At 42.0% G+C, this 12,611-nt stretch overlaps 1 protein-coding gene across 1 annotated transcript in view; it reads right to left on the bottom strand.

The window, feature by feature from the left end:
* The window catches only part of LOC126184961 (katanin p60 ATPase-containing subunit A-like 1), a 193,369-nt gene that overhangs the window by 79,900 nt on the left and 100,858 nt on the right, over positions 1–12,611 (bottom strand). The window contains exon 3 of the mRNA XM_049927655.1: positions 8,833–8,974. Coding sequence (XP_049783612.1) covers positions 8,833–8,974 — 142 coding nt within the window. The remainder of the gene's footprint in view (positions 1–8,832; positions 8,975–12,611) is intronic.

Raw genomic sequence — 12,611 nt, 5'->3', positions numbered from 1 at the left:
GTGGCTGTTGGAGCTCCTGAAATGTCGTAGGGGTTTGAAGACGTGCAGCGATAAGTCGACCGAGAGCATCCCAGACGTGCTCAGTGGGGTTTAGGTCTGGAGAAAAGGCAGGCCACTCCATTCGCCTGATATCTTCTGTTTCAAGGTACTCTTCCATGATAGCAGCTCGGTGGGGCTGTGGGTTATCATCCATTAGGAGGAAGGTGGGACCCACTGCACCCCTGAAAAGGCGGACATACTGGTGCAATATGACGTCCCGATACACCTGACCTGTTACAGTTCCTCTGTCAAAGACACGCAGGAGTGTACGTGCACCAATCATAATCGCACCCCACACCATCAAACCACAATCTCCATACAGGTCCCTTTCAAGGACATTAAGGGGTTGGTATCTGGTTCCTGCTTCACGCCAGATGAAAACCTGGCGAGAATCACTGTTCAGACTATACCTGGACTCGTCCGTGAACATAACCTGGGACCACTGTTCCAATGACCATGTAATGTGTTCTTGACACCAGGCTTTACGGGCGCTCCTGTGACCGGAGGTCAGTGGAATGCATCTTGCAGGTCTCCAGCCGAATAAACCATGTCCGTTCAGTCGTCTGTAGACTGTGTGTCTGAAGACAACTGTTCCAGTGGCTGCGGTAAGGTCCCGAGCAAGGCTACCTGCAGTACTCCGTGGCCGTCTGCGGGCACTGATGGTGAGATATCGGTCTTCTTGTGGTGTTGTACACTGTGGACGTCCCGTACTGTAGCGCCTGGACACGTTTCCTGTCTGCTGGAATCGTTGCCATAATCTTGAGATCACACTTTGTGGCACACGGAGGGCCTGTGCTACGATCTGCTGTGTTTGACCAGCCTCCAGTCGCCCTAGTATACTACCCCTCATAACGCCATCAATATGTGTTCTTTGAGCCATTTTCAACAACAGTCACCATTAGCGCGTCTGGAAACGTCTGCACAATTACTCACTGCACCGTACTCTGACATGCACCAACACACCTCTGTGTATGTGGACTGCTGCCAGCGCCACCGTGCGACGACGGCAGGTCAAATGCAAACTGCCCACCAGAGCGTTGTTTCACCATGTATCAGCATTATCCTTAATTTATGAGCATGAGTGTAGATCACCAGAGACGGAGCAAGAATGGGGAAGGAAATCGGCTGTGCCGTTTCAAAGGAACTAGCGCGGCATTTTCTTGAAGCGATTTAGAGAAATCATGGAAAACTTAAACCAGGAAGGCTGGATGCGTGTTTGAACCGTCATCCTCCCGGATGTGAGGCCAGTGTGCTAACTGCTGCGCCGCCTCGCTCGGTCTCACCCAGAGATCTCAATAAAAACAAGATACACAACTGCTGTGCTTTGGACCCTTGGAAATAGTGACGATCAATTTTTGTCAGATTGGCAACTCTGTACGTACGGGTATAGGTCGTGTTGTTTTGTGCTTTCTGTTGTTTGATAATCATTCATTCGAGAGCGATTTATTAAGTTTGTGAAGCTATAATGGTGATATATTGAGTAGCTTATGGTTGTAAAGAACTCTAGAGGAAAGACAGCGGAGTTCATTTTCATAGGTAAGTTATGTTTTTGTTTAGAACTAGTGTTTCTGCCGCACTGTATTTCATGTATAAATTGCACTACTGAAGACGATATTTCTTGGATTTAGTTCTGTATTTGCCTCTTGTTTATGAAGGTTTCCATTTTCTCGTTCGGAAATGCTGAAATTGTGGGCGCAAGCAATTCGTAGAGACAAGTGGTCACCTACTGCGTATAGTACAATATGCAGCAGACACGTTACCGAAAATTGCTATAAAGTGAGGCCAGGAGCATCATTAAGACTGTTAAAAGAAGATGCCGTCCCATCCATCTTTGATTTTCTGAAACATATTCAGAGAAAGATGACTGCAAGGCGACAGTTGGTTCGTAAAGAACCTGCTAGTACTCAAGTAAGTGGAATATATTACAAGCTTTGAATTATAATAGTATAGGCCTGAACAAAATAAAAGTCAATAGGCCTATATTTATAATTATTGTTTTAAGCTTGCTTATGAAGGTTTTATAATTTTGAACTGTTGTGATGAATGCAAAATTACAGTGACCTCCTTTCCTGCAGGATGTAAATCACACAGGTGTACAACTGGAAAAGTCTCCTGAAGCAGTTGCTGAAAATAAAGGAATTCAGGCAAACCTCCCTTCACTATAAAAAAAAATTAAGAAAGAAGATAAGAAGATTGCAAATGGCTGTAGGCCGACGAAACAAAAACAATTCGACAATGGTACAGCTTATTAATGAACTTAAAAAAAAGGACACCTGAACAGTGATATAGAGAATCATTTAAAATTTAGTTTTAGTGGTTTACCTTTGCGCTTCATCGTTAACGAATTGAAAAACTCCATGTATGACGAACAAACTAGAAGATACTGAGATATTATAAAACAGTTCGCTCCGACACTACATCTTTATTCACCTAAAGCATATAGATACGTCAGATCATTATTTAGTTTGCCCCTTCCAAACTGCATCATATCTTTGATCTCATCTGTCAGCTGTGAGCCTGCTTTCATCAGTGAAGTTTTCAGTTTCTTAAAAGAAAATATAGAGAAAAAAACCCTGCTTAAAAGAATGTGCTTTAATTTTTGACACTATGATGATTCATAAACAATTGTTATGGGACAATATTAAAAAAGGTAACAGTGGTTATGTAAATTTTGGTGGCATTAAGCCAGTAGATTTGAATGAACTAGCTAGAGAAGCATTATTATTCCAAATTGTTTCGTACAGAAAAAATTTAAATGTCCAGTTGCATATTCTTTTGTAAATAGTATTCAAGCTGAACTTTCAGCTGAATTAATCCATACATGCCTCCTAAAATTACATGAAGTTGGTGTAGTCGTATGGTCCGTTACTTGTGACGGCCCAGTTGTAGACTTGCAAGCTTTGAAAAACATGGGCTGCAACGATGAACCTGATAATATTATTTCGTATTTTAAGCACCCTTAAGCTGAATGCAATGTTTATGTAGTTTTGAACCATTGCCACATGCGTAAATCAACAAGAAAGGTTGAGAAACAGTTTTTGCGGACAGTTGATGGTGAAGTACAGTGGAGCTACATAGTTGAACTACAGGAGTGGGAAGGCTTGAAGTTTGCTAATTGAGTCACCAACCAGCATGTTAAGTTCCACAATAAGAAGATGAATGTCTCTCTTGCTGCTCAAACCCTGAGTTCAAGTGTAGCAGATGCTACTGAATTTCTTGAGTCACATCAACATACAGATTTTCGAGGATCAACTGCAACTGTTACTTTTATCAGAAAAGTAGACAAACTTTTTGAGTTGTTAAATAGCAGAAATATTTTTGCTAAAGGCTTAAAACCACCTTTACATAAGTTCAACATTAATTTCTGCCATAATTATTGCGAAGAGATGGAATATTTTTTGAAGTCTATCTCCATTGAAGGTTTATCCATTCTACGGCATCCTCGTAAGACATTTGTTCTGGATTTCTTGCTGTCGATTAAAAGTGTAGGAATGCTTGCTACAGAATGTCTTTCCCATGACACAGACCCTTTCTTGCATTTTTTAACGTATAAAGTGTCTCGATATCAACTGGAATTACTATTTTCATGTATTAGAGGTAAAAGAGGCTGGAACAATAATCCAAAATTTATTCAGTTCCAGTCAGCTCTCAAAGCCATTAAAAATAGCATAAACTCTGGATGTAAGACTAATGTACTTGATTTTGAATCAAACAGTGTGTTTTCAATTGCTCACTTTAGGTACCGCCATGTTCAAACAGAAAATATAGTGTAAACGATGCTTCATTGAGACAGTGTTTAGATTATTGTAGTAGACTGAATGACGTAAACCTCAGTAATTATGTTAATAATATTTTGTATTACGTAGAAGGATTTGTAGTTAAAAATGTTAAAAGATTTGAAGTGTTGTGGGTGTGCTAGTTTGTTAATTTTTGGTAATGACAAAGTAAGTGACCACACATATTGTAGGAAGCCTTTGTCTGACCCAACTGCTTTCACTCAGCAGGTTTCTAGGGGAGGACTTAAGTTTGCAATTTACAAAAATTATTGTTTATTCTGAGAAGAAGTTTCGTATGTTTGCAAATGTGGAAGATTTCGGTAAAGTTTATTCCCAGTTCGTAAATTCGGTGTCTCACCATTTTTCTATTAATGAAAAAAATATTTTTGGACCTAATTCACATTCTGTAAATTCTGTATTTGACCTAGAGGACATGCACGAAACAAAACTTATTAAAGAAATTGCGTCAATATACACTCCTGGAAATGGAAAAAAGAACACATTGACACCGGTGTGTCAGACCCACCATACTTGCTCCGGACACTGCGAGAGGGCTGTACAAGCAATGATCACACGCACGGCACAGCGGACACACCAGGAACCGCGGTGTTGGCCGTCGAATGGCGCTAGCTGCGCAGCATTTGTGCACCGCCGCCGTCAGTGTCAGCCAGTTTGCCGTGGCATACGGAGCTCCATCGCAGTCTTTAACACTGGTAGCATGCCGCGACAGCGTGGACGTGAACCGTATGTGCAGTTGACGGACTTTGAGCGAGGGCGTATAGTGGGCATGCGGGAGGCCGGGTGGACGTACCGCCGAATTGCTCAACACGTGGGGCGTGAGGTCTCCACAGTACATCGATGTTGTCGCCAGTGGTCGGCGGAAGGTGCACGTGCCCGTCGACCTAGGACCGGACCGCAGCGACGCACGGATGCACGCCAAGACCGTAGGATCCTACGCAGTGCCGTAGGGGACCACACCGCCACTTCCCAGCAAATTAGGGACACTGTTGCTCCTGGGGTATCGGCGAGGACCATTCGCAACCGTCTCCATGAAGCTGGGCTACGGTCCCGCACACCGTTAGGCCGTCTTACGCTCACGCCCCAACATCGTGCAGCTCGCCTCCAGTGGTGTCGCGACAGGCGTGAATGGAGGGAAGAATGGAGACGTGTCGTCTTCAGCGACGAGAGTCGCTTCTGCCTTGGTGCCAGTGATGGTCGTATGCGTGTTTGGCGCCGTGCAGGTGAGCGCCACAATCAGGACTGCATACGACCGAGGCACACAGGGCCAACACCCGGCATCATGGTGTGGGGAGCGATCTCCTACACTGGCCGTACACCACTGGTGATCGTCGAGGGGACACTGAATAGTGCACGGTACATCCAAACCGTCATCGAACCCATCGTTCTACCATTCCTAGACCGGCAAGGGAACTTGCTGTTCCAACAGGACAATGCACGTCCGCATGTATCCCGTGCCACCCAACGTGCTCTAGAAGGTGTAAGTCAACTACCCTGGCCAGCAAGATCTCCGGATCTGTCCCCCACTGAGCATGTTTGGGACTGGATGAAGCTTCGTCTCACGCGGTCTGCACGTCCAGCACGAACGCTGGTCCAACTGAGGCGCCAGGTGGAAATGGCATGGCAAGCCGTTCCACAGGACTACATCCAGCATCTCTACGATCGTCTCCATGGGAGAATAGCAGCCTGCATTGCTGCGAAAGGTGGATATACACTGTACTAGTGCCGACATTGTGCATGCTCTGTTGCCTGTGTCTATGTGCCTGTGGTTCTGTCAGTGTGATCATGTGATGTATCTGACCCCAGGAATGTGTCAATAAAGTTTCCCCTTCCTGGGACAATGAATTCACGGTGTTCTTATTTCAATTTCCAGGAGTGTATATTGGAGTTAGATTAAGAGCAAATGCAAAAAAATGTAACAAATAAGGTCAATGGAAAGAACTGTTCTGTTCGACAGAAGCTGACAAAAATTATTTTGTTTTCAAATGTCTAACGTAAATGAAAAATATAAATTAATGTTGAACTGAAAATTATTTACTTTTAAGTTTTTTTTTCACCCTTTCCACAAAAGCGAGATCAAAGTATCAGAGGTTTTATCATTCCAAAACTTTTGTTTAAGTAGAGGAGAATGGGGATGGTAAAAGTGGACACAAAATAATTTTAAATAAGTAATCTTTTTGTTTTGGGAAAACTGGTCTTATTTATATATATATAAAAAAACGGTATCCACTTTTACCGTATGCCATTTCAGTTAATGTGAACACTTTACAATGGAGTAAATGTGGACAGATCGCATTTGTTTAGATTTTTCCATTTGGTGATCAAACTATTGAAGAAACATAGAATCACTTTAATGATTCTTTTAGTATGAAAACTGGTTAATCGAAATACATTAAATCTTAAAAATCTGCCTCAAATTGCTTCGAGATAAATCGTGAAATATAAAAACTATCTGTACTAGCCCCACCAACTCCCTACATAGTGCATTTTATTTCGAATGAAGGTCGTCAGACTTTAACGAAACATGTAATAATAGTTACAATCAAATTACAGAATTGCTGTAACTTCAAGGAAGCCTTGCTTTACAGTTTTTCAGCTGATAATGTGAAGAGGATATTTTTAAGCAGTAGGCTACGGTTCTTTATTTTCTGTAGGTATTTAATGCTTCCTGGTCAAATAATTTCCAGACTCAGCAACCAGGGATGTCAAAAATACTTAATTCAGATAAAATGCGATGTTTCGTGCACATAACAATGGCAAAATAAAATTTTACTCGTCTACTTGCGGGACAGCTGTATACTGACAGTTGGATAGAGAGAGACAGATATACGTTCAGCAAAATGGCGGCGAAAGATGTCGAGCGTCAAGACTTCGTAACACATAGTGCTGCCTCTAGATTTTTCTTCTTTGAGCTCACTTGTCTCACCTTAGGAGTTCGGATGTTTAATCATCACGGTTTAGTACACCAAACAACCAATAGAATGCACTGTTAGTTTGGTTGTACACCAAAGGACCAATAGATGGTGCTGTCAGTTTTTTTTTTCTTTTTAACTGCGCGTAAAAATGCATGTAAGTTCTCGATAGCACACGACAAAATTAGGACTAGAGTAGGTATCTTTTCAATTAAATATTGATTTCCCGTGGGCCCTGTACGGAGCCGAGCGTTCGCGAAGTTTGGCAAGCAAGCCTACTAGTGTGATGCCCAAGTTCGTTGCACGGCCCGTATATCTCGCTGGCTTTGATTTTCAGAAGTTCAGGTCAGTGACAGAGTTACGCGATACAGTCTCATCTTTACAAATACAAATCAACAGCGAATTTACTACGTATATATGGATTTACTGGTTTCCGTTTGTGAATTTAAAACTGAACGATATTGCTTTACTTCTTTCGATAAACCTTACATTCTTTGCTAGAAAGACGAATTTATTAAATTTGGGTGCCTACTCATTACATTTTGATTTCGTTTGGTTTACGAAAACGGTCGAGTCTTTCTGAAAACGGTCTCAAGAATCCAGTGAAGATTATGAAGTGGGACTTGCTGCAGGATCTAGATTTTTCTTCTTTGAGCTCACTGGTATCACCTTAGGGCCCCTCCCGTCGGAGGTTCGAGTCCTCCCACGGGCATGTGTGTGTGTGTGTATTTGAACATCATACTGTAACTCGTTCTCTGGAAGCTACTCTGCAGGTGAAGTGCAACATAACTCTGATGGAGAGCGTCATGCATTATCATCTCGCTCCTCAGAACTTTTCACTCACAGAGGGTTAAAGTTACTTTTCTTCAACGTAACATCATACAAGCGGAAATTTTGACGGGAAATGACACAGGCGAGTGAGTGTTCATAGCCTGAATCTCACTTATTCCTGTCAATTCATGATTCCGCTTTAAACATGTACAATTCTTCGTAAGCATATGTTATGCCATGACCGTAAACAAAATACGAGGCCAGACGCTGTGTGTTGTGGGTATTGACCTTATTGTCAGCTGCTTTTTCATTGCCAACTCTATGAGACTCTCTCCTGTCTTAGTCAAGTAAACAACCTCTCCGTTCATGTCTCGTATCATATTACTTCAAACAGTGTATACATCGAAGTCTTGCGGCGCGGAGTGGCCGCGTGGTTTCAGGCGCCATGTCACAGATTGCGCGGCCCCTCCCGTCGGAGGTTCGAGTCCTCCCTCGGGCATGTGTGTGTGTGTGTGTGTGTGTGTGTGTGTGTGTGTGTGTGTGTCTGTGTGTGTGTGTATTTGAACATCGAAGCCTTATGCGACAAAAAATTCCACACGTACGAAGTCTCGGGCACAGGTGTAAATGAATACCCAAGAAATGCTGGGTTTCTCAGCTAGCATTACATAAAGGTTGTCACAGTTTTCCACTGAAACTATAATCTCCACTTTTACACCATATACATATGAGGTAAAATATTTCATTCACCTTTCATTGCCAGTCTTCAAATTACACGTTATATGGATGTTTTCAACTGAGGTTCAGTTTCGATACATTAGATAATCTTTAGAAGTAGTATGGTCACGTTTGAATTCAGTCGTTTTCTACTGACCCCTTGAAAATGAAGATACTCAGTCCTTATAAGCCTTCATCAATCTTAGACGAATTGCCACTGCCGATATCTAAAATAGTAGGAAAGATTAACCCTATAATATTTACGGTGAACCAGTATTCCATTTCAACAACTGCAACAAAACATGTACGACTGCTATAAAAAGCTGCATAAAGAACGATTCTGCATATCAAGTTCATATTCAACTTACACGTATTAACATAAGAAATACAAAATGTCATTGATATCTAAGTCGTATTTGTGGTAGGCCGAGAAAATTTCACCTGTGACCACAGAGTAGAATGTCAAGTTCACACAGCTGTATTTTAGCTCTGTTTAATGTAGTGTAGCCTAGATCTTAGAGCAGTGCAATAGAATTACAAGAAAATACCAGTCCAGGAAACATTACTCGTGCGGCGATTGCATTTGGTGTCCGTGGACGTACCGTGTTTGAGGTGTTATTGCAGGTAAAGCTGGCTGCAAATCTGGATCCCGTCTGCGAAGTGAGGCTACCCACTGGTCGGCTGGCATTCTATTGAACCCAGATGGCGCTTCACTTTTCTGTGTAGAGGTGTTTGAAGTATGACCTGTTTGAAGTCAGAGTACACCAACAAAGGACTTTTAATGAATTGTTACATAAACATATAAAAGAGTTATGTTCTATGCAAGTCAGAAAATTACAATACTTTCATTTAAACAGTGGTCCTGTTACTTTATTTATTAAATACTAGGGACGTTCAGTAAGTAAAGCAACTTATTTTTTTCTAAAAGCAGGTTGGTTTTATTCGGGATTCCAATACACCATATTATTTCTCCACTCTCTTGGCTATAAAACCCAATTTTTTTAAACATAATCTCCTTTCAATGCGATAATCTTACGCCACCCAACTGGGAGGGCCTGTAAGCTCCCATGGTAGCACTCCACTGGTGTAAGTTAGGACCAACGTCTTGCTGTGTCATAACCTCCACATCATCCACGTATTGCTTCCTGTGGAGTGCATCCTTCATTGAGCTATAGATGGAAGCTCTTTATGGTCTTCTATTAGGTGACGCGAAACCCTGTGGGCACAAACCTCTGAGTACCCCAGATGGTGGACTACTGTGTCAGCACTACCAACAGAGACGTTCAGTTGAGTAGCGAAGTGTTTGTGATCCGTCGATAACCTCGAATGAGAATGTCTGCGTGTTCCAATATTGTAGGAGTCACAGATGTGTGCGGCTAGCCGGTATGGGTGAGACGGAACAGCTTTGCACGACCTCGTTGCGATGATGACAGACGCCTAGCTTAACAAGTCACCGTTACTTAGTCACAGCCAGGTCTCCGTAGGCATACTGCAAGCACCTATGAGCATCTGCAATGCTCTGGTTTTCCGCCAAAAGAAACTCAGTGACAGTTTTCTGCTTAGAACGCGACTCACCAGGAAAGTACTTGGGCTCGAACAAACACAAATACACCAAAATCGTGTGAGAAATAATGCAAAGGTCTGTTGTTGCACTAGTGATACTCCCGCTTCTGCAAAACTCTGCAGTCGTCCGTTAGAGGCACTGCGTATGCCATGCCGCATTGCACGCTGACCTGCCGCTACGCCAGTCGGGACCAGTAGGGACGGTGCAGTGTGTCTCTGAAGTTGCGTTTTGTGACATTATTTGTGTATTGAAGCGTCAGATGGCTCGGCGGTTGGTAATAAATCCTGCTAATGTATTGCGATTGGTTGAGATGGAGTTACGAAGAACCCTTCTTCGTGAAGATGGTATTGGTGTAGAAGACGAATCATTCGCATGTTTTCTGGTATCTATTATAGTGCAGAAATACGAGCATAAGTTAAAAACAGATACTGTTATAACACTAACACATGATGATGATAGGAATGATAATAACGAACAACTCATTGCTAACGGTAGTGCTACGGCAAGTGCGGGAAGAGGCGATGGAAGCAGTGACAGTGAATATCAACCGTCTCCCAAGAAGAAGGTTAAAGTTGCAAGTATCATCACGGCGTTTGATGACAACACACTCGAGAACATGTACGATGATTATTACGTAAGAGGTTTCGACACATACGACAAGCTTCTGAAAAGATACCCTAAACTGAAGTCTAAAAGCAATATTAAAAACATACTGGATTACGTGGCAAAGAAAAGAGAAGGAAATATAGTTTTCAAAGGAAATCGTACACTGCTGTTGAAGACCATCAAGGAGCGTGTAATGGCGAAATTCGATGAAGCGCGAGAATGCGGTTCCGCCGTTCACTATTGGCATTTACAACATTGGGCATTGGACGTAGTCCGAAATCTCGGGTGTACAAACTTTACAGTTTCACTAGGATTTATTACTAATTTGAAAAAGGAGTTTGTAACGCCGGAAATGCATATCCTCCTATTTCCATCAATTGTACTATAAATTTGTTTTCCTTATTTTTGTTACCTGAATATATGACATTTCTGTGTCTTTACATATTGTAATTGTTTTACTATTTGTATATATATGTATGCATTTATGTCGATGTATAATTGGTTTGTTTCGTAAATATTATTTGTATTTTTACGCTGGGTCTTGCCTAGGGAAAACTATGCTATCCAACGGATACATCGATAGGTCGTGTGGAGAACCAAAGTGTTGAGGATCTTTGGTAGTGTTAACTCTGTCGCGTGGAGCGCGGGCAGAGAGAGAGTCTGGCTGGAGTAGCGAGTGGAGCAGGTGTGTTGCGTTATGCTCCCGCGAGTTGCCGCGCTTTCGGGGTTTGGCAGCATGTAATTGCGCTCGACTTGTGATGATAGTTTCTGACATGGTGTCGCGGACGGGAAGCATTAGCTGGCGCACATCAAGAGCCCGTTTCGTCTGGTGATCGTGTCGAGAAGAAGGCGCGCCAACATCCAGTTTCTGCAACAGCGACGGCCGACAATGAGTGACTGTCGCCACCTCCTCGATCGACGGCTTCAAACCTTCAATCAACCAACAAGGAAGACAGGAAGCACGTAAAGTTTTAGAACTGTATGGCAGACCTCAGCTTTTCAAACTTTTAAAATTGTTGCATCACAAAATTACAGCTACTTAGCATGAACCTTTGTTGCTCATTGTCCCAATTGCATTACCAAGCAGGGTCCCTTCCTTTTCCGGAATGAACCCGAGTGTCGTTGAAATTCAAACGCCAGCATCAAAGTAATATTATAGCATTTCACTGCTTTAATTTCAAAGTTCAGTTAAATTATTCATAGCTGGCTACAATATTTAGATTACACAAGCACGAATTAAGAGTGTGAGTTTTGTTACCGTATTTTAGCTTACCTGTGACTGCAGCTCAGCTTGGTATGTACTAAATTTTACTGTTGTTAATTGTTCAGAATCATTTAATTCAAGTTCAAAGTTAAATCTCTTATTTCTAAATTGCGTAGATTCAAGTAGCTTTTGAAATGATTGTTGAGGTAGTCCAAGACTAACCGTATTTTACTGAATTTCGATGTGCTTCAGAAAGGAAGCTCACTATTAACTTCAGTCACTAAATTAACTTTCTATTTTCCGGTTTTATTAATTCTTTTGCTAAATTAAGTCAGGGTGTAGCGAAATTTATTACTTCTGACAAACTTTCAGTTTTCACACTACACGTGTCAACCTTCAGTTGCCACGCTTGTAGTGCTAATTATATGTGTAATAATCTTTCTTTTTCAGTTACTATAGTAATTGTCCTTAGGACTGGCGACCGTAATTTCCCCCAAATCTCAAATATCTAATTACCGCTAGTTGATTGTTAACGTAACGGCCGCACATTTACTTTCTTTATTAACTTTACCCCTATTTCAAAATTAATTTCCACCAGTTTCATTAGCATTTTTCCTTTCATTTAGATGTAACCCTTTCCTCCCTCTTTACCGACAAATTAACCTCGGTGACGATTGCTTTTCCCAAATTTCCATTAGGTACACGCGGTTTAATTTTTCACTGTCATTAAGGTCGATAAGTGAGGGGGAGGTTACACGTGGCGACCTGGTGACAGGACCATCTTCGGATTTGAGGTTGTTCTGGACACGAATTTTGCCTTGTGCAAATCTCGTAACAAAGTACTGGTTACGTACAGGCCGTTACGTTAGCGAGAATAAGTAGTGGGAGTAATCCTAATTATATTTGAGATTTGGCATTTATATTGAAAATTATTAAAATGAGTGAAGGCAACAATTGCCAAAATTTGGTAGACTTGGATACGGAACAATCGGTCGAACAGTTGGAAA

The sequence above is a fragment of the Schistocerca cancellata genome, chromosome 4 (assembly GCF_023864275.1).
Source record: "Schistocerca cancellata isolate TAMUIC-IGC-003103 chromosome 4, iqSchCanc2.1, whole genome shotgun sequence".
In the NCBI taxonomy this organism is placed as follows: Eukaryota; Metazoa; Arthropoda; class Insecta; order Orthoptera; family Acrididae; genus Schistocerca; species Schistocerca cancellata.
This window is presented reverse-complemented; position numbering and strand designations above follow the sequence as displayed.